At 43.8% G+C, this 23,578-nt stretch overlaps 2 protein-coding genes across 5 annotated transcripts in view; one reads left to right on the top strand and one right to left on the bottom strand.

Annotated features, from left to right (window-relative positions):
• Positions 1 to 12,031, top strand: part of LOC311003903 (aspartyl/asparaginyl beta-hydroxylase-like) — a 42,154-nt gene extending 30,123 nt beyond the window's left edge. For 3 of the 4 annotated variants that reach the window (XM_083995812.1, XM_083995810.1, XM_083995809.1), the window contains 8 exons: positions 998 to 1,134; positions 1,242 to 1,340; positions 1,824 to 1,913; positions 4,349 to 4,486; positions 4,585 to 4,720; positions 6,525 to 6,616; positions 7,635 to 7,768; positions 8,931 to 12,031. In XM_083995812.1, coding sequence (XP_083851938.1) covers positions 998 to 1,134; positions 1,242 to 1,340; positions 1,824 to 1,913; positions 4,349 to 4,486; positions 4,585 to 4,720; positions 6,525 to 6,616; positions 7,635 to 7,768; positions 8,931 to 9,081 — 977 coding nt within the window. In that variant the 3' untranslated portion in view covers positions 9,082 to 12,031. The remainder of the gene's footprint in view (positions 1 to 997; positions 1,135 to 1,241; positions 1,341 to 1,823; positions 1,914 to 4,348; positions 4,487 to 4,584; positions 4,721 to 6,524; positions 6,617 to 7,634; positions 7,769 to 8,930) is intronic. The other variant, XM_083995811.1, reaches the window with a different exon arrangement.
• A 1,579-nt stretch (positions 12,032 to 13,610) lies between these two features.
• LOC311003917 (clavesin-1-like) lies at positions 13,611 to 20,709 on the bottom strand (the record flags this gene model as incomplete). Its single annotated transcript, XM_083995829.1, has 7 exons — positions 13,611 to 13,779; positions 13,885 to 14,132; positions 14,283 to 14,393; positions 15,521 to 15,695; positions 15,971 to 16,089; positions 16,539 to 16,709; positions 20,611 to 20,709. The coding sequence occupies 7 exons, from the start codon at positions 20,707 to 20,709 to the stop codon at positions 13,701 to 13,703; spliced, it is 1,002 nt and encodes a 333-aa protein (XP_083851955.1). The 3' UTR covers positions 13,611 to 13,700.
• Positions 20,710 to 23,578: the final 2,869 nt, after the last annotated feature.

Below are 23,578 nucleotides of genomic sequence, written 5' to 3'. Positions count from 1 at the left end.
TCTATCTATCTATCTATCTATCTATCTATCTATCTATCTATCTATCTATCTATCTATCTATCTATCTATCTATCTATCTATCTATCTATCTATCTTTTTTATTCAAAACTGTTTCACAATACAAAACAGTTTTTCAAAATAATATGCAATATATAAAGCACATCTGTCTATCTATCTATCTATCTATCTATCTATCTATCTATCTATCTATCTATCTATCTATCTATCTATCTATCTATCTATCTAGGATATCTATCTATCTATCTATCTAAAAACGTGACGTCAACTGACTGCCTTCCACTGATTGGCCAGAGCGTTGTCACCGGAAGAGTCGCAAGCGCGACGTCCGACCATGCGTCCGTCACGAGAATCAATACCGCTCATTTTACAGTAAAAACACACAAACAAACTGTTGTTATTGTGTCACCTGAGTTAAATGTCTGCTGTGTGGAAAACCACGCGGCCCGTAATCGAGACGACACGGCTGTAGCCGCTGTTATATGACGACCCCGCCCCCGCTGAAGAACTCAGCTGTAACTTAGAAAATCCTTGTCATATCACAGTACCGCTGTGATATGACGGCCGAGTCGAGCCGAGCCGAACCGAGCCGAACCGAGCAGACCTGTAACTGTGTAGTGGAAAAGGGCTGTTGGTCTTTTCGGCAATGAAACCCTCGCTGGTCATAGCAGAATGCCGACATGCTTGTTTACAGTGTGTGGGGAGAGCAGTGGGGAGAGCGTGATGGGAGGAAGGAGGCGGCAGACGGCACAGTCATTACGGTAATTAAGCGCAGCGCAGATTCATGAACGGGGGCTTACCGTAATTACCCTAGTTAGAGTAAAAAATCGATTTTTAGGATTTCACGTTTTTAACATCGTCCTAGGCAAATAATCGCGATTACGATTTTAAATCGATTAATCGAACAGCCCTAACTTGAATGCAGAATCAGCTCTCACACAAGCTGCTGTTCATTCATCATTTTCTCTCCTTCTGTCAGGTCGGATGAGAGGCTCTCTGGCAACTCTGGAGAGGTTGGTTCAGATCTTTCCAGAGGACATCAGTCTGAAGAATGACCTGGGCGTCTCACACCTGTTGCTAGGAGACAATAAGGGCGCCAAGAAAGTGTATGAAGAGGTCTGTGTCCACTGTTGGTTGTTAAACTCTAAATCATCCATTCATGTTTGTTAGTGACAGGAGTGTATTTGGTTGTTCCTAATTTGGCTGTTTTCCTCTGTCCCTAGGTTCTGGCAGTTGCCCCTGGCAACGGCTTCGCCAAAGTTCACTATGGTTTCATCTTGAAGTCAGAGAACAAGATTGAAGAGAGTATACCATTCCTAAAGGTAAACAAAGACTCACTCACTCACTCACTCACTCACTCACTCACTCACTCACTCACTCACTCACTCACTCACTCACTCACTCACTCACTCACTCACTCAGAATACATGCATTGTATACAGTATGTGCATGTATTCTCAGGACACTCAGCCATAAACATACCCACAAATAAGGTGATGGGAAGGTGGACAACATGTGTGCATGAATTGTAAATGTGCATTTGCATACAGCCTGATCATGCTCATCACATTTATTATGTCAGACTCTTATTTGAAGAGTGAGTGACAGTGCTGAGCCGTTGCTTCCTGGCTTGTTTGTTGAGGTCTGTGTGTTGCATCAGTTTCAGTTGTACATTGAGTTAATGTATTGTGAATATGAGAATGTGTTGTCATCTTGTTATCTTTCCTTTCATCAGCCACACACATTGACTTATTGCAACAACACAAACCTGTAACTCTCATGTCTTCTTGTTGTCTTCTCCACAGGAGGGTTTGGAGTCAGGTGAACCAGGAACAGATGATGGCCGCTTTTATTTCCACCTCGGTGACGCTCTGCAACGGGTTGGAGACAACAGCGTGAGTAACACACACATAGGCCTACACACTCACTTCCTATTTTTACACTTAATTCTAAACACATGCAGAATAAGTTTTAAAATGTCAAGAGTTCATTTCAGTCCTGCAGTATTATCTATTGGCCAGAAGGTGGTGGCAAAGAGTTAACTAGACGTAGGCTGAATCCAAACGTCCACACTGTAGGTGCGTTGTTGTAAGGTTTGACACCACAGAGGTTGAATTTGGATTTGTAATAGTGCTTGTTATTTGTGAGTCTGTGATGTGTCACGGTCTCCATGGTTAAGTGTGCCTCAAAAACCACTTTGTCTGTGCAGGAATCAAACCCATAGCCTTGTTGAAATTATTTGGTACTTTAACCGGTCATGTTTGATAATGTTCATTCATCCACTTTTAACTGTCCGACTCCTTAGTGCACATATCCCCCAACCGCACACATACTCTCTCACCCACGTGCCTTAAATGTAATAAAAAGATAGAAATTGGTAGGCTACCATTACTCATTTTTGGTCATGTTGAAATAGAAAATATATTGAGTTTAAAACTGGAGATGGACCCTATGTCTCTCATATTGGGTTAACATCAAAACATACTGGCCCTCATTTATCAAACGTGCCTACGCCAAATCTACCGCAAATCTCACGCCAGCTCTGACCAGGTGTACACACTTTTTGAACCAGTGTAGAAGATGCAGGAATGAGTGCTGCTGTGTCAGAATGATTATTAAACCATAGAGACCTCATGTTGTTGTTGTTTTTATTAGTAAAATAAATACGATACAACCACATATTCATCAAGTTCGTGTTGAAAACTTAGTTGACTTTTATTTTGAGCAACTGAGGTGAATTAAAAACCAGGATATGACAGATGCTCATGAATCAGCTGTGTAAACACAAACAAACAGTCAATGACCGACCTGTTATTGTTAGATCACAGACATTGAAAAAGACTTCGGTCGAAACGTCTGTGCTTGCCTGTCCTACAATAAAGAAACATCAAAGGAATATTTAGAGTGTGGCAAGGCAAGGCAATTTTATTTGTATAGCCTGTTTTTACAAACAGTTTGTCTCAAAGGTCTTTACATGTCATCATAACAACATCCTCTGTCCTTAGACCCTCACATCCACTGAGGGAAAACTCAATAGAAAATCCTTTTAACAGGGAAAACCAGGAGAAACCTCAGGGTGAGCAACAGAGGAGGGATCCCTCACCCAGGACGGACAGACGGGACATAGATGTTGTTACAGACAAGACAGTTTACAGTTTATGTCACAGAATGTGCAAATTATGGAAATGTTTGCAGGAGTTGATGAAGGCAGCCTCTGGTGAGGGGGGGGGGGGGGGGGCTGGCCAGCTCGATGGGAGGACTGGGTGGTAGACTGGTCCATGGGAAGGGAGGGCAGGCCGGTCTAACAGCAGGGGAAGGGGTGGGAGGGGGGCGATGCAGGCGGCGGCTGGTGCAGAGAGATGGAGCTCCGGTGGATCTGCGGAAACACAGAGAGAGTACGAGACACCAAGGCCAAACTACAAAGTACAACAGAAAATGACAGTTCAAAAATATACTGAGGAGGAGAGGAGAGGAGGAGAGGGGAGGGGAGGGGAGGGGAGAGGGCTCTGTGTAACCAGATGTGTCCCCAGCAGTCTAAGCCTATAGCAGCGTAGCTATAAAATGGTTCAGAGCTACCTGAACCTGAACCAGCCCTAACTAAAAGCCCTGTCATAAAGGAAGGTCTTAAGTCTAGACTTAAATGTAGTTAGAGTGTCTGCCTCTTTGACCCATGGAGAGAGCTGGTTCCACAGTAAAGGAGCCCGGTAACTGAAGGTGTGTGCTGGCTTTTCTCCCCTCTTACATCACAGACACAAACTTGAACGTGGTAATGTCAGTAAAGTCTCTTCTTGGCCGTCTTCTGTGTCTCCATGTGGTAAAGGGGGCAGGACGAGGCCTCTAAAGTGAATATATCGGGGCGTGACATTTAAATCACGATCGCTTTCAGCCGCCAGATTTATCACCACCACGCCGGTTCTACGCCGAAATCAGCAGCGGACACACTTTTAGTAAATGACACGTGGCGCACGCTGATACTTACACCAGAATCTAGATCCTTCACAAGTTTGATAAATGAGCCTGGGCCAGTATCTTCACAACATCTCATTATACTGTACATCATTGCATCATTTTTCATGATTTAAATCTTATATTGAAAATATATTGCATTTTATGTATTGATAATTATAAACGTGTTTTAAGCTTAGTGTGGTACCTTTATTATTAGTTGATCAATTTGTCCACACAAATTCAGTCATCCATTCTCAAACCGCCAGATATAAAAAACCACTGGCATCTCCCAAGGTTTACAACCGCATTCAGTTCTATCAAAGAATGTTTTACATAAAGAGGAACGGTTGTAAACACCAGTGGTGTGTTGTTATGTCTGCAGGCGTATGACTGGTATGAGCTGGGCCACCAACGAGGACACTTTGCCTCAGTGTGGCAGCGCTCTCTGTACAACGTGAATGGACTGAAGGCTCAGCCCTGGTGGACGGCTCAAGAGACCGGATACACCGACCTGGTCAAGGTGCAGTGGCAGACTGTGTGTGTGTGTGTGTGTGTGTATTGGCATGTGTATGAGGCAAGTTTCTGTGTTTAAATGTGCGTGTGTTCCATGTGTTGTAGATGTTGGAGAGGAACTGGAAGACAATCAGAGATGAGGCTCTAGCAGTGATCGACCAAAACACAGGAATGTTCGTACCTGAGGAGGAAAACCTGAGAGAGAAGGGGGAGTGGGGCCAATACACACTGTGGCAACAAGGTACAAACACACAAAATGTAGAGAGCTGTTCAGGTCACACTGATGGTTATTTTTTTTGCACGTTTTTTATTTATTCATTTATTCATTCATTTATTTATTTATTTATTTATTTATTTATTTATTTATTTATTTATTTATTTATTCATTCATTCATTCATTCATTCATTCATTCATTCATTCATTCATTCATTCATTCATTCATTCATTCATTCTTTAAAGGGACAACGAGGAGTTTCTCCATCGGAAGAACGAAAAATTCCGCGACAATAAAAAAGTCTCACATTATAAATGTGGATGAATCTACGTTACCACTTGTTAATGGTCCATTTTAGATAAATATATGGTTTTGTCTCTATGGTTATTTTGTTATTATTACTGGTGGTGGAAATGCTGGGCGAGCCGACCAGCGTTTCTTTACTTTCGGTTTCGTGGTGAGTCATGAGAATAACGCCGCCGAATCGCTGTTTATGGTGGGAACTACGACGGTATGTGATCGTCTTCCAACCTCTGACTTTAATTCTTGATGAATGAAAACATGAGTCTGTCTTGCGCCGGTCAAAGAATTTCACGGTGCGGGGAGGCTCATAAATGTAGTGTGGAAACACTTCGCTTTTCCAAAACTCCTTGTTGTCCCTTTAAAGTATATTTTTGGGGCATTTTCTCTCTTTATTTGATAGTATAATTTGAGAAGGACATATGGAGGCAGAGACAGGGGAGTGACATGCAGTGAAAGCGATTTGAACTGGGGCCGACTGCAGCGAGGACTGTAGCCCCTGCTTATGGGGCGCCTGCTCTACCCACTGCGCCACACGACGCCCCTTTATGCCTTTATTTGTACAGATTGTTCCGGCTGTTGAAACACCTCCATGCTGCTTATTCATTTATATATTACCGGTACTTTTTGGTCATGTTTTATCTTTACAATAGGTCCTTTTTTTTTTTTTTTGTGGCTTTTTTTGCCTTTTTATTTGATAGCACATAGTAGAGATAGACAGGAAAGGGGGAGACAGAGAGTGGGGGAATGACATGCAGGAAAGGTCTGCCCAACACGGGATTCGAACCGGGGACGCCTGCGTTGAGGACTGTCGCCTTCTTTTAATTTGCCTGTGACATGTTACATGTTATCTGTTGTTGTCCATCTGTGTATTGTGTTTAAATGTCTCTGTGTGCATCTTCCTGACTGCAAACCCATTTTCCCTGTTTTGGGACACGCATTGATCTATTAACGCTGGATTTTAACAATAGATATCACACAAATCTGAGGTGGATACACAGTACAGATGTTTTAAAAAGTCATCAGGATAGTTGTGTAACAGGACTTAGAGTATGAGCCAGTTCCACAGCGCCATCCCAGTGAGAGAGGCTCAGCAGACAAACAAAGTGAATCGTTGAGCGCAGCCATCAGCTGTGAGGACGGTGCTGCTTAAACAAGACAGACACAGCAGAGCTGCATGAGCCGGTGGACAGCGCAGGACATCTGTGTGATATCCAGAGTTAAAAGCCAGCGTTAATAGATCCACCGCCACTATGCTGTGGAAACCATGGAAACATAAGCATACTGTACAAGAGCAAATCCGGCTTCCATCTATGAAGTTCAGAAAAAGGTGGATTCTACACATACAGAACATTCCTTGTGTGCTGCTTGTATGCACACACACACACACACACACACACACACACACACACACACACACACACACACACACACACACACACACACACACACACACACACACACACACACACACACACGCACACACACACTTCCTCTGACTGATGAAGAAAAACTTGACTCTGTGTTCAGGGAGGAAAGCTGCAACTTCCTGTCAGAGTGTTCCCAAGACCTGCTCCCTGCTGGACAGATATCCTGAAGCTACAGGCTGCAAGAGAGGACAGGTCAGCATACACACACACACACACACACACACACACACACACACACACACACACACACACACACACGCACACACACACACACACACACACACACACAGATTTTGACTATAATACACGGTAAGATGTTTTGTTCACTGAAAAGCGACCCTGGGTTTTTTGAAAGGCGCTATATAAATGATCAATTGTCTGGGATTATTATTTGAAAACAGAAGGATTGTATGATGTGTGAGGAGAGTGGAGACAGCCTCAAATGTTGTTTCTTAAATGTCAGTGTGACCCTCTACAGTAGTAAGTCCCTGCAGGGTAAAAATCAACTCAAAGCATCCCATCAATGTCTTTACTAAAGAAACATACTTGGGGCAAAATGATCTATCAGAGACATTAATAAAAACTGTTATCAGTTATAAAAGGCAGAGTGAGGAGGAAATCATCCTCAGTGCTGCAAGAAGCTAAGAGGACATGGTGACCATGGTGACCAGATGTCTCCATTTACAGGGACAGTCCCTGTTTTGGGTCAGAACTTCATATTTGCACCAAAGTGAGTCTAAAAACTACATAATGTAACAGTTACAAAGGTCAAGAAAGAACAGATTGTTCCCTTTTATTATCTCATAGATAATAAAACATGATATTGTAATGGTGTATTGACCACCGAATGGGAAATGTTTGGATTTCAGAAAACTGCTCAGGAGGGAGAGTTTGAGTCTTCAAGACAATTATGGCATTGTATGGAGACTCACACAGATACCAGGGGATTCATGACCAAAAACATTCCAATCTACCCCAATTTCAAACTTAAAAGCAGATTATCTGTAAACACCTGGGCTTTTACCCTCTGAGCTGTGACAGCTTCCAAACTCCAAATCTCAGAATAACTGACCTGATCCCTTTATACAGTGTGACATAAATTAGACCCAAATAAGTGATAATCTGTCTGAGGTGATCTGGTTTCATATGCCCCTGTTTCCCTTATCGTGTGTGTGTGTGTGTGTGTGTGTGCGCGTGTGTGTTTGCACAGATTAAGTTCTCAGTGATGCAGCCAGGTACTCATGTGTGGCCTCACACCGGCCCCACTAACTGCAGACTCAGGATGCACCTTGGCCTCGTCATCCCCAAACAGGGCTGCAGGATCCGCTGCACCAACCAGACCAGGTACTGCATTCTTCCTCATCCTCCTCTTCTTCTCCTCTTCCTCCTCTTGTTTGTCTTTTTCACTCTCCTCTTGTTACCCGTGTGTTGACCTTTTGTTTTTCTATTCTTTCTTCTCCTCTTCTTTTAACTCTCGCTGCTGAGACGACATCATTGTTTGTGTAGCTGCAGTGTGTTGAGCTTTCAGGGTCACATACGTTACTTAAAGGGATAGTTCACCCAAAATTCAAATGGCACTCATTATCTACTCACACTCATGTGGACTAAGGGCTGGGAGAAGTTTCAGAGTCCTCCGTGGCTTCTCTGAGTTACAGGGGGTCTCGGCGTAGCAGTGCATGTCCATATAACGGTTGCAAATGGATACCAACTGTCTTCGTAACAAAAAGACACACCAAAAAACATCCAAATACCTCCATGCTGCTCGTATGTAATGTCCATCTTGTATTGAAGCCCCGAAATGCGAAATTGTCCCGAAAAAAATTTAATAAGTCTATATTTCAAGCTTGTTTGTAGCGGAAGCTTCTCGAAGCTCCTCGAAGCTCCTCTTCCCGGTTCGTCAAATTTGGACGAACCAGGGTCTGTCCTCTTCCCAGTTCGTCCAAATTTGACGAACCAGGAAGAGGAGCTTTGAGAAGCTTCCGCTGCAAACAAGCTTGAAATATAGACTTATTAAATTTTTTTCGGGACAATTTCGCATTTCGGGGCTTCAATACAAGATGGACATTACATACGAGCAGCATGGAGGTATTTGGATGTTTTTTGGTGTGTCTTTTTGTTATGAAGACAGTTGGTATCCATTTGCAACCGTTATATGGACATGCACTGCTACGCCGAGACCCCCTGTAACTCAGAGAAGCCACGGAGGACTCTGAAACTTCTCCCAGCCCTTAGTCCACATGAGGGGGAGTAGATAATGAGTGAAATTTCAATTTTGGGTGAACTATCCCTTTAAGATTCCAAATGAATCCATTTCACCAGGTGGACAAACAGACAAAAGGGAATGATGTCCTGAGCAGACGTGGTCACAGCGTGCTGATATTAATACTAATGATGATGCAGGATTGTTCATGGGGAAATGATGAATGAAATCTAGATGATGTCATCAGATTCATTTCCACAATCTACAGACACGGCTGACTCCTCCTCTTCCTCTTGTGTTTGTCAGGGACTGGGAGGAAGGTAAAGTCCTCATCTTCGACGACTCCTTCGAGCACGAGGTCTGGCAGGACGCCGACAGTTACCGGCTCATCTTCATCGTGGACGTTTGGCACCCGGAGCTGACGCAGCACCAGCGCCAGACTCTGAGCCCAATCTAGACTGGACAAGAGCACAGACCAGGAGACAGACGGACGAATGTGGACTGCAACCATGGTAAGAATCTTGAATGATTCTTCCTCTGTGGATAAAAAGTGCCAGAAACACTGACTGCCTGAACCTGAGAGGGACTGGAGAACTCTGACTGATGAACTGACGGGACTTTTATTTTTGTGGGGGGGGTTTTGTGGATAAACTACTAAAAGTACAGAAGACTGTCCAAGGACTGAAGGATTGAAAATAAGAAACCAAACATACTTCTTCTGGCTAATACTACTGACTTTACAACCTCTCAGCAACAACAGCCGTATGGTTCTTGTTGTAGCCCTGTTCGGACCCTGTGGTTCCATGGTCATGGCCATCTTTGAACACTATGGAGGAATGTATTTTCCATCTCTGGGAATAAGGCAGGTGTCATTTCCTGGTGTTTTATTTTTTACTGACAGGTACAGAAGTTACAAAACTAGCTCTCTGGTGTTTTGGAAATGAGATGTGGCACAAGTATTGAACACTAAAATGAAGAAATGTAGGAGGGAATGTCCTTTGTTACTGTTGAAATGACAGATGTTGCTGTGTATGAACTAAGAGAGAAGCTGTAACTTTAGCTCCACCACCATGCATCTTTTCACTTTATCCAGCTGGGTTTTCAGTTTCACTTTCTCATCACTTTTGCTCATAAACATAAAAGATGATCTATATTTATATAAAAAAAAATACAGAAAAATTGCAACCACAAAAAGAAAGTGTGTGTTTGTTTCTCTAGAGAGTTGAGCATCCATTTGTTCCCCTTTGAGCTGAGCTGGTCCTGATCCCTGAGGGTTTGTATTACAGAGTGTAAGATGGTAAAACCTTCAGGTACAAACTATAGTTAAAGTTTGAAAATGTTAACACAGTTGCAGTTAGAGCTGAATTGCAGACTTAACTTTCACACATTTTTGTTGCTATTTGCTGTAGACGCTAATTAAATGTTTTAGTATAAATTTATTTGTTGTACAGGTTTAGAAGCAAATATGTCCACACACCCTTTTCAGACAGCAGACCTGTTCCCTGTTCCCACAGTGTAAATTTCAGTCGCTCACTGTTTTGAAGGTTGTTTTGGAGTCACACATGTTTGCTTCTGTAATACCAAAAGACTTAATACAACTCAAAACAAAAGAGCTGAAGCTGCCGGAGCTGTGAAGGAAACCTCCACAGGTACCTTTGATTAACAGACAAACAAAAGGTCCAAACATGAAGTAAAAAGACGAAACGGTCTCTTCATCCTAGTAAAACTTAAAGCAGAAGTCAGTGATCCGGTGGTTTTGTCTAACTTCCTGTCAGCCGATGGAGTTAGCAGTCCCCGCCCTCGTCCCTACGTCACCACATTCACGTGCATCCCTTGGCTGCACACACAGAGAGGACCGCCCCTTTATGCCGTTCTCTCTCCTCATTGGATAAAGGTTGTAGGATACAAGGAAAGTTTTCTCCTCGGCTTACAGCAGAGCAGAGTGACTGACAGACCCGTGTTTCAGACCAAACACTCTATAGAAGTGATTGCTGTCGGAAGATACAACTATTTAAGACTTATATTAACACAAACATTCTGCTTACTTCTGCTTTAAACTTCACAGTCTTCATCAGCGGTTGTCACAAAACCCATCGATGTTTTTTATTTATGTAATACCAAATCAGAACAGAAGTAATCTGAAGGCACTTTGTAGAGCCGTTCTAGACCGTCCAGAACTATGAGCTGACACTTGAAGAAGGGGGGATCCACCCCACAGTGTTACTGATCACATTCTCATTTTCCAGTGCACTATGTATAACTAGTGCTACCATGGCAGCATTAACAGCTGTCAAGAAGACACATTATGAATCTGCTGGACTGGTCACTTTGTGAAACCACCTCCTGTGGCTTAAAGTTTGAAGACAGAGTCAAGTTTGATGTGAACATCCAGAGCAGCTGCTGAATCCCATGGTGAGATGAATGAAGTCCAGTCTGTGTTTTGTTCCCAGAGGAAATTTCCAAATCTGAAATGTTTCTTTGTGTCTTGATGAGACGGTCTGTGTTGGTCAAAGTGCCTTTTTCATACTTTTAAAGAAACATTTTTATTTTCTGGATTCTTCAGTGTTTTGATCAACGCCATCAGCTGTCATATTCCATCCTATACGATACAATCAATTTCACATTGAATTTCAAAGTAAAATCCTCACTGTTAAATAAAACATCACACAACCACATTGGTGTAAATGTTTACTTCTATACATTCATTGAAAGGAAATACATTACATTACAGTCAAGTGGAGATCAGATCACTGCTCAGTGTAGCCCTGATGATGAGTCAAACACACTGCAAAAAAATCACTGACTTGCCAAGTCACATGACAAATAATCTGTGTGATGTTGAGATATTTCTGAAGTGAAGATATCAACCTGCAGATTTTCAAATGTGATTTGATTCAAACGTATTTCTCTGACAGGATGTGAAGATAAATACACTTCAAATATCTCAGCTTAAGATTGGCCAAGTGTAGCACTTTTTTTTGCAGTGTAATAATACTAGTAGCAATAATATACAATCTTCAAATAAGTTAAATTCAACAAAACAATCTTTTCCTTCACTGCAGGAGAGGTTGAAGGTGAAGGTTTGGCATCCTGTGGTCTCAGCATTTTGCAGAAAGAGAATTTCACCCTGGCAGAACAATGTTTCAAGTTTTCATGCAAGTTGTCCGGGTTACAGTGTTAGGTGTCTGTGGAGAAGTATGCAGTGCTTTTATTTTGAAATGTTTGTGCGAAGTTGGTCTAACTTGACATGATTTTTTGTCGTTTTACATGAAAGGAAAAAAAGTGGAAATTCTACCAAAGTGAAGTTTCCTCTGCATCTTCATTCCTTCCTTTAATAACTGATGTGTGTAAATGTTACTGCCTCCATCACATTTATTACTGTCAGATTAAAGTCCAAACACTTTAGATTCCTGTTGCACTACAAATTCAAATGTGAAGTAATGAAGTCATCCAGCAGGAGGTTTATCATTTTAAACCCACATTTTATAAACAATAATTCAACTTAATGTTTGTTGTAATTTATACTTGTTGGTGCAACTACATCCAAATGTTTCTTAACTATAGGTTTGATTGTGACTGTTTTTTCATGATGTCTTTTTCCTCAGTTTGAATATTGTTCAGTCAGACTTTGTGGTGTCTGGTTCGGCTCACAGTCACAGAAACGCTTCACATAGTAAACACATTAAAGTCCTGCTGGTTTCTGATAGAACTGATGACACCAGACGACACACGGGTGCAGTTCAGAGTCTGATGTTGGAACTGTTGTCGTCGCCATGGACATCAGGACAGGTGCTGCTGGCTGGAGAGGGGCTCAGCTGGGAGGCATTGGACGGCTCAGACAGGGCAGACTGTGTGTGTGTGTGTGTGTCCTGTTCATGAAGTTCAGTCACTCTTAAGTCAACATGACGAAAAGACACAAGTTATGTGTGTGCGTGTGGGGACACTATCCATGTAAGAACCGGTTTTCACAATCTTAGAGGGTTAAAGGATAATTACAATCTGGACCTTATTTCTAGCATAAAATATGATCCTTTCCTCACCCAGATAACTTAAGTGTCATGGTCGTTGTGATGAAATGAGCTCCGGCCGAGAGCCGCGTATATCCGTATAATGGAGTCTACAGGGCAGCGGAATGCAGCCTCTAAATAACACATTATCTGCAGAGAAACTCCTTCATTTCACCAATATCCGGGGTCTGTAGGTTGACCTACTGACCTCTGACCTGGATGATGTCATCTCCGACCGCTGCCCAGCGTGGCTTGTTGCTACCACTAATGCTACGGTTCGTTACTGCGTGTTTCTGACTTGTCAGAACAAAATGAGCAGCTGGACGAAGTTCAGCTTCCACAGGCTTCCTCTCCTCAACCTGGACTCACTAAAGCTCCGGCTAGTTGAGATAAAAATGGACCCGAATGCCGAAGCGGAATGATTATTATCAGAATGAGCCGGGCAGCCCTCGGAGATGACATCATCCAGGTCAGAGGTCAGTAGGTCAACCTACAGACCCCGGATGTTGATAACAGCTAACCCCGGACTCAGAGGGGAATAGCACTAGCCTATCAGAACTAAATATTGGTGAAATGAAGGAGTTTCTCTGCAGATAATGTGTTATTTAGAGGCTGCATTCTGCTGCCCTGTAGACTCCATTATACGGATATACGCGGCTCTCGGCTGGAGCTCATTTCATCGCAACGACTTGTAATGACACCAAAGTTATCTGGGGGAGGAAATGATCGTATTTTATGCTAGAAATAAGGTCCAGATTGTAAAAAACTGTAATTATCCTTTAAGACCTGGTTTCAGGGTTTAGGCTTAGGGGTTAGGAAACACACTGTCAGCGAGGGTCTTCACAACTATAGAAGGCCAACATGTGTGTGTGTGTGTGTGTGTGTGTGTGTGTGTGTGTGTGTGTGTGTGTGTGTGTGTGTGTGTGTGTGTGTCTGTGTGAGGTAAAGGGAAAAGGATGCTGTGTTGTCTTAGGGAGATGTGTCGCTGTGAATCTGTGCATGTAGTATGTGTCGATGAAGCTTAGTATGCACCGTGTGTGTGTGTGTGTGTGTGTGTGTGAGTGAGTGCTCAGTCCAGTGCCAGTAGCGGCGTGCTGGTCTCTCTGTCTGTCTGCCGAAGAGTTCCTGGTTCAACTGCTGACTGAGACCTGAAACACACACACACACACACACGTTTGACAGTTCCACTAAACTGTTGTTTTTCTCCATGTGGACACACACCAGTACTTTACATTAGCACATTTTCTCCCTACCTCTTCATCATCTCCTTGTCTCCTCCTCCTCCTCCTCCTCCTCCTCCTCCTCCTCCACAGTTCTCCCTGACATGCAGGGCGTCGTAGGTCAGCGTGTACTCTGTCTCGTCGTTGTAGTCGGGTCCCAGTAGGGTTCTGGCCCAGATGCCCATGTCGTACGGCGGCAACGTCCCACCAAACTCCGACGGCAAACACTCGGGCTGGATGAGTTGGTGGAGGGAGTTCAGGTTGTTACCATGGAGGAAGATCTGAGGGGGAGGAGAAGAGAGGAAGAAGAAGAGGTGAGAAAAACAAAGAAAACCAAAAAGAGAAAGTAAAGAAAGGGTGTCAAGTATGAACTGACAGAAAGAGAGAGGAGCAGTGTGTAAATTGTGTATGTAATGTATATGTGTCTTCACCCGTTTCCTCGTCTTGTCCTTGAGAAAGGGCTTGATGATGGTGTACATGGCATGAATGTACCACGGCTGATTCACAAAGTGGATTCCTCCAAACCGAGCAGGGAAACTGTCCTGAGGAGGAGACATCTGATCAGAGATCTGCAACATCGGCCTCTCATGTCATCATTAATGAAGAGACCAACCTTCTGAGCTGTGCACTGGTGTTTCATCAATAAACAAACTGAGAATAACACTCAGACTGAAAACTGAAGAACACATTGATCTGTATTAGTGTTGCTACAGTTACAGGTAGAGTGAGTCAGTCTCCATAGACTCCCATGTTAAAGGTACATTGTGTAGGAATTTCTCCCATCTAGCGTTGCGGTTGTATATCACAAGCAACTCAATGGTATTTTTCATGCTGCATTCACGTGAAATTGGGCAGACAGCAGACGGACGACAGCCGCTGCACGTAACGGCATAAACAAGCCTCTATGTAAACAAGTGGTCCGTCAGCACGAGGTAAAACTATACACCTGACAATATGTTGTCATGGTGATGTGGTATTGTTTACCTGACCCACGTTTTACCGGCTTTCTCTGGACTTCTGTGACTAAAATGACATCTGGTTTGTTAGCGACGGCCGTCTGCCCGACTGCAGGTGAATGCAGCATCAGTGTAACGCTCCATTCCTCCTCACTGCGTTACCACGGTGACTTTTCACAGACGCCACCTCCACCTGAGCCGACAGCTCCGGTGTCTCCGCTGAGTTTCCGTGGTTTCCTACCGTCACGCTGCCACTGAAGGTAAAAACATGGAGACACCACATGGCAGCAGCACCGAGCTTACCCGCTCCATGGAGATATGAATGATATGAACGGCTCATTCAGAGCTGAAAGGAACACTTCACTTTGTTGATGGGGGGGATTATTGATTAATGAAAAACAGACTTTTGAACAAAATAATCGATTTTGGTGAATAGAAAACAGGAGAAGTTACACAATGTCCAACTAAACAACAGAAACAACCATACAAACAGCCTGGTACACAAACAGTGTTGGTCTCTAGGTCATTTCCTCCTTCATGATGGGGGTGTCCATTTTGAGTGACAGGAGGGTGAACAAACAACGGCCACTTATTATTAGACTGTACATAACACAGCTGTTTTGTTCTATTTGAACGAAGGGGACTAATAAAAGAAGATCTGGTCTTGAGCCAGCTGCAGTTGAAGTCAGGGAGTGTTCCCTCTGCACTCTTACCTGAAGGCCTTCAATAGCCAGTTTGAGGATGTTGGGCGTGAGCTTTGACGCCTGTTTGAAGGAGAAGTTGCTCCAGTCGATGATGAGGATGAATCCATTGATCTGGAGCTCTGGGTTTTCTATGAGGACCTCCAGGGAGAGCAGGATCGCTCGCAGGATGTCTGTGAAGGAGTTCCTGGTGGAGGGAGGAGAAGGGAGGGGTTAGGACAACGTGTGTGTGTGTGTGTGTGTGTGTGTGTGTTTTTAGAAGCTAATCAATAGTTTAAGAGGGTGTGACGCCCCTTCATGCTTTAAGTGACTGGATTCGATAAACGGTTCCTGTATTTTTGGCAGTAAGTGCAGATGTGGCTCATTAGGCTTGTTGTGTGTCCGACAGTCAGAGTGTGTGTGTGTGTGTGTGTGTGTGTGTGTGTGTGTGTGTGTGTGTGTGTGTGTGTGTGTGTGTGTTACCTGCTCTGGTCCCAGTTGGATGCAAACAGGATAAGTATTTTTCGACCATGTTGATCCGGAGTCTCCAACACGCCTGGGAAACCGTCCATCAGCGCTCGCTTGATGCCAGGGTCATCTACCTGAAACACACACACACACACACTGTAAGCACACACTACATTGTCTTCTACAAGTGTGCAGACACTCAGACATTAGACCCATGAACAGTGATCTGTGCTCTAACAGCCTGTTGATGCAGGATTTAGCTCTATTGTTCCGGTCCAACATGTCATCCTCTCTCTCTTTATCTAAATTACTATAAGATTAGATTAGAAAACTAGTTACATCACTGGAAGACATCTGAAGGAACAGCTCATAAAACCACATGGATTTTAACCTAGAGAGTGTGAAAATTACAGATTTTTTTGTCAGTTCTCACATTTTGGAGCCAGAAGACAAAACAAACACCAAGAGCCTTCAAAGAATTATTTCCATAATATGTCCCCTTTAAATGTAATTGAGCCAACTTGTGTGTGGGCCTTGTTGTGACATATTGGATTCAGATTCAAAACCAGGACCAGAGACAGACCTTGAAGCTCTGGAACATGTCGAGGTTCTGCTGTCTGAACTGGAAATACTGGGCCAGCAGCCTGAACGTCTCCACTTGGTCAAACTTTCTGGCTCTCAGGAAGCGGAGGATGAAGTCGTCGTCCGTCCGCAGGAACCCAATGTCGGGCCGCGTCACAATCATGTCCCGAACCTGATTCAGAAGCCCAGAAGGGAACACATCATGTGAGAACTCACCTTGGATTAATGCTCATGTTTACAGTGAACAGCAGTCAGATAAAAAACAACAACAACTTTGATTTCATGGCTCATTAATAGTCCGACAAGATTGTAGAATAATAATTAAACAGTGCTCAGACTGATGATCATCAATTATCTACAAAGTAAAAATGTTAGCCTCGTCTCACATTTACATTTATATTCATAGTGGTTCAATCTGAGTCACAGCAGAGGAGAATCCCCCGATCCACCTGACCAACAGCACAAACCTGAGGTCATGATGAAATGTTCAAGTGTCTAGCAGAGAGACAGAGCACAGCAGAGCTCAATCTGGAACATACATCTCCCTTTCAGTTTGTTGTCCATCAATGATGTCTCATACTCATGCCCATGTGTCAGTGTTGTGGTTGACTGCTGGTTTAAGTTTTAAGGTATATACACATGGTTCCTTTTTTTAACCAGATTTTAGTTATCAGATGTGGATCTTAATTTAAAAGAGAAACAGGCAGAGTAAATGTTCTGTCCTGTGTTCACTGATGACAGAATCTCTGATTTCTAAGATATTTCTACTGGTTTTAAGTTCCCTTCTGTTGTCCTCCTGGGTCAAACTGACCCAGTCTGTTTCGAGTGGTCCTTCTTTCCTCCCTTCCTTCTGTCTCTGTCTCACAACACATGTCAGCAGCCGTCTCTGCTCCCAGCTCCACCCCTGACGTCCTAGTCTTCATTCAGTGTTTTAACGGCTCTTAACATAGTGTCTGTTTGGCTTTCTGAATTCATTGAACACTATCTACTGTAATCTAATCTAATCTAATCTAATCTAACTGTGAAAACGGTGTCAGGTGAAGATGGAACAGGATTCAGTTGGTCACTTGTTGCACCACAGAAGGAGAAAACAAGAATCTGGATTGATGTTTGACAGCAGGTCTGGTCATGGTTCATTTGCCGGTCACATGAGGGTCACACACACACTCTTTAGGGAAGTAGCCGCAGACCGTCAGGCCTGATGAAAAGTGGAGTGACATGAGCTTTTCTCTGCTCGTTGAAGATCAGACACGCTGCCACATTTTCTGGACCATGTTGAGAGGTTTGTAGTGAGCGTGCTGGCAGCGCTGTGAGAGGGACGCCACAACCAGAGGCGAGCCGAGCGACAGACTCACTCCGACACATCAGGAGGATCGGGCAGCTGAAGCTCCAACATCCATTCTGAGATGTCACAATTTTTACTGTATTTTGATAAAACAAATTCATATGTGCAGTAATTTCCACCTTAACCAGGAGTCTACTCGCACTCAGTCTCCACTTTATTAGGAACAGTCAACTTTAAATCTGACTAAACAGCCCTACAGTGGAGTCTCCCTCATCAAGGTGATCATTAGTTTGTGTTTAGTGAATGTGACATATCTCTGCTGTTGAACACACCCTCGCTGATATAAATGAGGTGGACAAAATAATAAAGAACAGCTGTCAGTTAAATGCAATACAACTGAACAGCATCACAAACTCCTACTTCTAAGTTTTAAATCAACATCAGAACATAAAAAAAACTAGGACTTATTACAGGACTATGTAAAGTCTCCCTTCTCAATAATATGCTGCATGACATTCATCATACTGTATGAGCTCAAACCTCATAAACACTTAGGCTACTTGCCTCCTGTGTTTTAGAAGTGTTGGTCCATAGGAAACACATACTAAAAAATCAGAAGAGAGGAGGCTGTAAACCTTTCTGCTTGGCTCACTGACACTCCGGGCCTACCAAATCCTGCCAGACTGGATGGTGGGTCCAGGTGGGTGGGGCTTGGGGCATGGGTGGAAGTATTGTGACTGCTTTGTTGTGACATCACAAGGTGACAGGACCTGACAGCTGGTTTTAGGACTCAGTTGAATCCAGGCTGTGTGCATTTCTCTGTGGACTGAGGCTTTGATACTTTCACAGTATTAATATAGAACCTAGAGCTGCTTTATAATTACACTACACATGGACATCTACCTTTATATTGTATGGAGCTTTAAAGGAATAGTTCACCAAAGTTCACCCTCATGCTGATGAATACTCCAGAGTAGTTTTTTATTCCTCAAAGTGCATCTGGAGACCCGGGAGGCCGGTTCCTAGTCCAACCAAAACTTCATAATAGGGCCCAAGACAAAAACGTCCATAAAAACCATGTAATATTCCTCCACACTGCTCGTCCACTGCAAGCCAAGTGTCCTAAAGGGAGATAGTCCAGACTGGAACCAACGTCATTTAGGACGTTTTTACAGCCTGAACAGTCCTGGATTGAATTTGCCTGAGGCGCATTCACACGACGCACGCAGATGTGACCGGACTTGCCTAAATGACATTGTTTCCAGTCTGGACTATCTCCCTTCAGGACACTTGGATTGCCGTGGACAAGTGGTGTGGAGGAATATTAAATGTTTTTTGTGTAGTTTTATGGACTGTTTGTGTCGGGCATGATGCATGTGTGCATCACGTGAACGCGAGAGCGCGCCCCAGGCAAATTCAATACAAGACTCTTTAGGCTGTAAAAACGTCCTAAAAGACGTTGTTTCCAGTAAACTCTGGACTATCCCTCCAGGACACTTGGCTTGCAGTGGACGAGCAGTGTGGAGGAATATGAAATGTTTTTTATAGACGTTTTTGTGTCGGCCCTATTACTCATATAACGTTTTGGTTGGACTAGGAACCGGCCTCCCGGGTCTCCAGATGCACTTTGAGGAATAAAAAACTACTCCGGAGTATTCATCAGCATGAGGGTGCGTCACTAATGACTGAATTTAATTTTTTGGTGAACTATTCCTTTAATACAAACATCTACCTTTATACTGTATGGAGCTTTAAAGCAGAACTATGCAGGATTTCGGCTGTAATTATTGTGGCTCAGAGTCACTGTGATGGTAGAGTGACCTGTTATGGAGCGAGCTATTTCCGGGTCCGGAAATAGCTTGCTCCTTCGTTGGTTTCTCTTTTTTTCCCTCTCCGGGGCTCCCCCACAGTTCTGGGAGGCACATGTCACTGTCGTAAAAAAAAAAAAAAACTCGCCGCCACCACCTCCTCCACCCCCTCCCTACACGTGCTTGTGTTTACTGCTGAAGGTAGAGAGCGGTGTTTGCTAAGCCCTGCTAACACGGAGCTAACGCTAACACGGAGCTAACGCTAACACGGAGCTAATGCTAACACGGAGCTAACGCTAACGCTAATACGGAGCTAACGCTAATACGGCCACACACAGACAAAGACACAAAAACACAGACATACACACACATGAATAAAGGTTCCAAAACGCGAAGGTGTGTGTGTGTGTGTCATGATGTATTACATTATCTTATAAAAGATCCATGGTGTGTGTGTGTCCGTGTTAGCATTAGCTCCGTGTTAGCCACAAGCCGAACTTCTAAACATTTCATGTTTCCATGGTTTCCTCCGACTTTCCGAACTCAAACCAATCACGATTCATGACATGCATGACGTCATCTGCGTTCTTATCTCGTACTGCCGTAAGGCAGTTTCTCGCGATAGTTCTATCCATTGATGAGATTTGTAACACCGAGACGGAGGACTGATCTTGCAAGTGCGGTTTTCAGCCAGTGGGGGGGGGGTGAGCGCATTGGCCTAGACCCCATTCACCTCATAACAGGTCACTCTACCATCACAGTGACTCTGAGCCACAATAATTACAGCCCAAATCCTGCATAGTTCTGCTTTAATACAAACGTCTACTTTTTTACTGTATGGGACCTTTAATCGAGACATCAGAAAAAACTAGGGTTAGAACATTAACACTGAAACACTGTGAGCTCAGGTAGAGACGTCTCCAACAGAGAGTTTGATAAAGTGTTGTGTGTGCAGACAGGTGTGTGCTGTAGCTGTGTACCTGCTGGATATCCTGGTGCAGAGTGTCTGGGTTTTCATTCAGCTCTAAACGAGCTTTCTCTGTCGTCTCGGAGCTCAGGCCAGCGTGGAGGTGTGTCATCTTGATGTTGCCCTTTTCCTTGGGTCCTATATGAGTTCCTGTACCATCAGCAGTCCCACAGATCAACAAGTCACTCTGTTTTGAACTCCTTTAGTGTCCAAGTAGTTGTGTGATCTTCAAAGATGTAGTTGAACTTTTTAGAATCCAAATGATCCGACAGTATACGTTTGTTGTTCAGTCTTTCGTGGCTTAGTAGTTGTTTAAACAATTAGTTTGACACGTGTGTGAGAAAAAGAAGTGTTTGCCCTTCTTAACTGTAACACAATCTTACGTGCTGTCTGTGTTTGTGATATCTTTGATGTCACATTTACAAAAAGCAGCAGTGGAGAAACGGCTGGTTCTCCTGCAGTGTTTACAGGTGTTATGTCAGTAAGGGACAATCATGGTCATCTTTAGTCTGTAAATGCACTGCACCTTCACTGGTGTTTTTTTTTGTTTCTTCTTCAATGGATTTGAAATAGCTGGATTATCATCCAAGAGAAACAAACAGCCTATGAACTGTCACCACTCTTTTCTGATACATTGTCAGCGCTTCAAAAACTGAAAGTCCCTGCACTTTGGTTATCACTCAAAATGTCCAGTCTGTCTCAGGCTTTCAGAAAATATCAGTCATGGCAGACACATGTGGCCGAATAAGGAAAAGATACTTCTGTCATTTTCTGCAGCCAACTTCCTTTTTGTCCTAATTGTCTTCCTGCTGAGCATCTCACAGCTCCCTCCTCCTCCTGAGCTTGGTCATGGTGTTTGGTGGCGGCAGATTTTGGTTTCAGGCTCATCAGTCGGCGTGATGGACTGTCTGCATCGTCATGATGAGGTCGGCTGAATACAAACAAGTCCTGCTGGCAGTGGCCCCTCGGTCAGACGTCAGAGTTCAGTTAAGGCAGCTCGGTCTGACGTGGGACTCCTCAACCTACTAGAGAGGAGAGACAAGAAGTCCATGACATTCTGTTAAATAATAATACAGCATTAAGGTATGATGTCATAGAGATACGTACGACTAAGACTCAAGACACCCTTATGCAGACAAAAGTTAGACTACTACAAAACAGACACTAATCTACCAAGGAAGACACAAATGGACCACCACCATTTGGGTGGTCGTATTGTGCAGACATATTCTCATTAATAATATTAACTCTGGTGATCCTCTGATATTCCATACATCACATCCAGGTCCATATTATAATCTTGTTTCCTTCTTTCCTGTTTCCTTCATGGCCTGCAACTCAACCTCACCAGTTTAACTGTGATTCATTGTAGATATCTGTGCATTATTTATATTATCTAGTGGCTATGAGGTTACTGCTAGTTGCTGCAGATGATGAGTAAAGTTCTTTATCTTTTATGGGGGTTGGTCAGACCATCAGTTGACCCCTTACCCCTCCCCCCGACCCCAACTCGTCCCCATCTGCCGTTCCCATTAATTGTATCAGATGTGTCCCAATCGCTGTGTCCACAGAGACTGCATAATGAAAAAGCACAGACACTTAAAGGTCCCACGGGGCTGGATTTTACTGAGCTATTTCCCACTCAGATGAAACATAACGGAGAAAGCAAAAAAAACAAACAAACAAACAAAAAAAACTGAGCAGCCTGGATGTTAGTGCACGATGGGATGTTATCTGAAGAGATGTTTGAATGTAACATGGAGCCTGGAGTCCCTCAGATTGATTCAAATAGTGAATTTCCTGTCAGATGAATGATCAAAGTGACCGCTGTGATGTGGCAGTGTGCAGCTCCATCAGATGTCCTCCCTCCCTGGCAGGTAAAGACTGAGAGCATCCTGCCTCTGTCAACACATCCAGCCCTGTCTGACTATTCTACTTTTATTCTGAGGTGTAGTAGTGATATCTGAATACTCACCGTGGAGCGACCTGCTAGGTGTGCTGGTTCGATCCCGGCCGTCCTGGCTGGCCCGACGGCCCTCCGGTGGTGGAGCTGCTGATGCTGAGGACGGTGGTGGTGGTGGTGGCCATCGGCATCCCGCGGACAAAAGAGATCCCCGTCCAAATTAAAAACCAATGCAGCAGGAAATAAAAAAAAGAATTTGAAAAACCACTAAAGGCGTCAGAGATGGTTAAACCCTGCCCTTGTAGATGCGTGTGGGCATCGTAACATGTGAGGAGGGGGAGGAGGAGGAGGAGGAGGAGAGGAGAGGGAGGAGGGATGCGATTTCACTTTGTGCTCAGAAGACGTCAGGATGCTCCCAAACTGTCAAGGCTTCAGAGTCAGCAGCAACTTTTCCGATCTGCACTTTCAAAATAAAATCCATAATGGTGATTGTGGTTGACTTCTCCGTGTGCATTTGCTAGAAACTACAGCAAGCCAGAGTGGTTATAACGCCTTACGGCAAGCAAAAGATAGTCACAATTGGCCTCTTTCAGACGGCGTCCCTACTGTAGAGAGTGGTGTCTGGCCATAGATTTAAACCGGTCCCACATATTCATAGACCAGCCCATCGTTTTATTTTGAAGTCAGACTTTACAGGATGTCAGTCTAATGCGTGTGAACAATGACTGACTTGACTCACCTGGACGCTCCTCCTGCTTTTGTGACAGCAGCTAACGGCCGTGCGCGCTCACGAGGCAACCTGGACAGAGGTTGTACGCGCACACGCTGGTGCACGCATAGGCTATGTTACAGCCAAGATAAAGTCAGGCCTAAATTATTTATTTTCCTTTACAATTGTTAATCATATTCACAGTCTATAAAACTAACCTTGGGTCACTTCTGTATTTAAATATGTTTTTATACATTTTCATTATCAATTGATAACAGAAGTTCAATAATAGACCCTTATAAAAGAGCGTCGACCCTTTTATTGTGAAAGCTGAGAGTGACGCGCTTCCTGTTGTGCTGCGTTCGCGTT

Source organism: Trachurus trachurus (genome assembly GCF_905171665.1).
Source record: "Trachurus trachurus genome assembly, chromosome: 20".
Classification (NCBI taxonomy): domain Eukaryota; kingdom Metazoa; phylum Chordata; class Actinopteri; order Carangiformes; family Carangidae; genus Trachurus; species Trachurus trachurus.
This window is presented reverse-complemented; position numbering and strand designations above follow the sequence as displayed.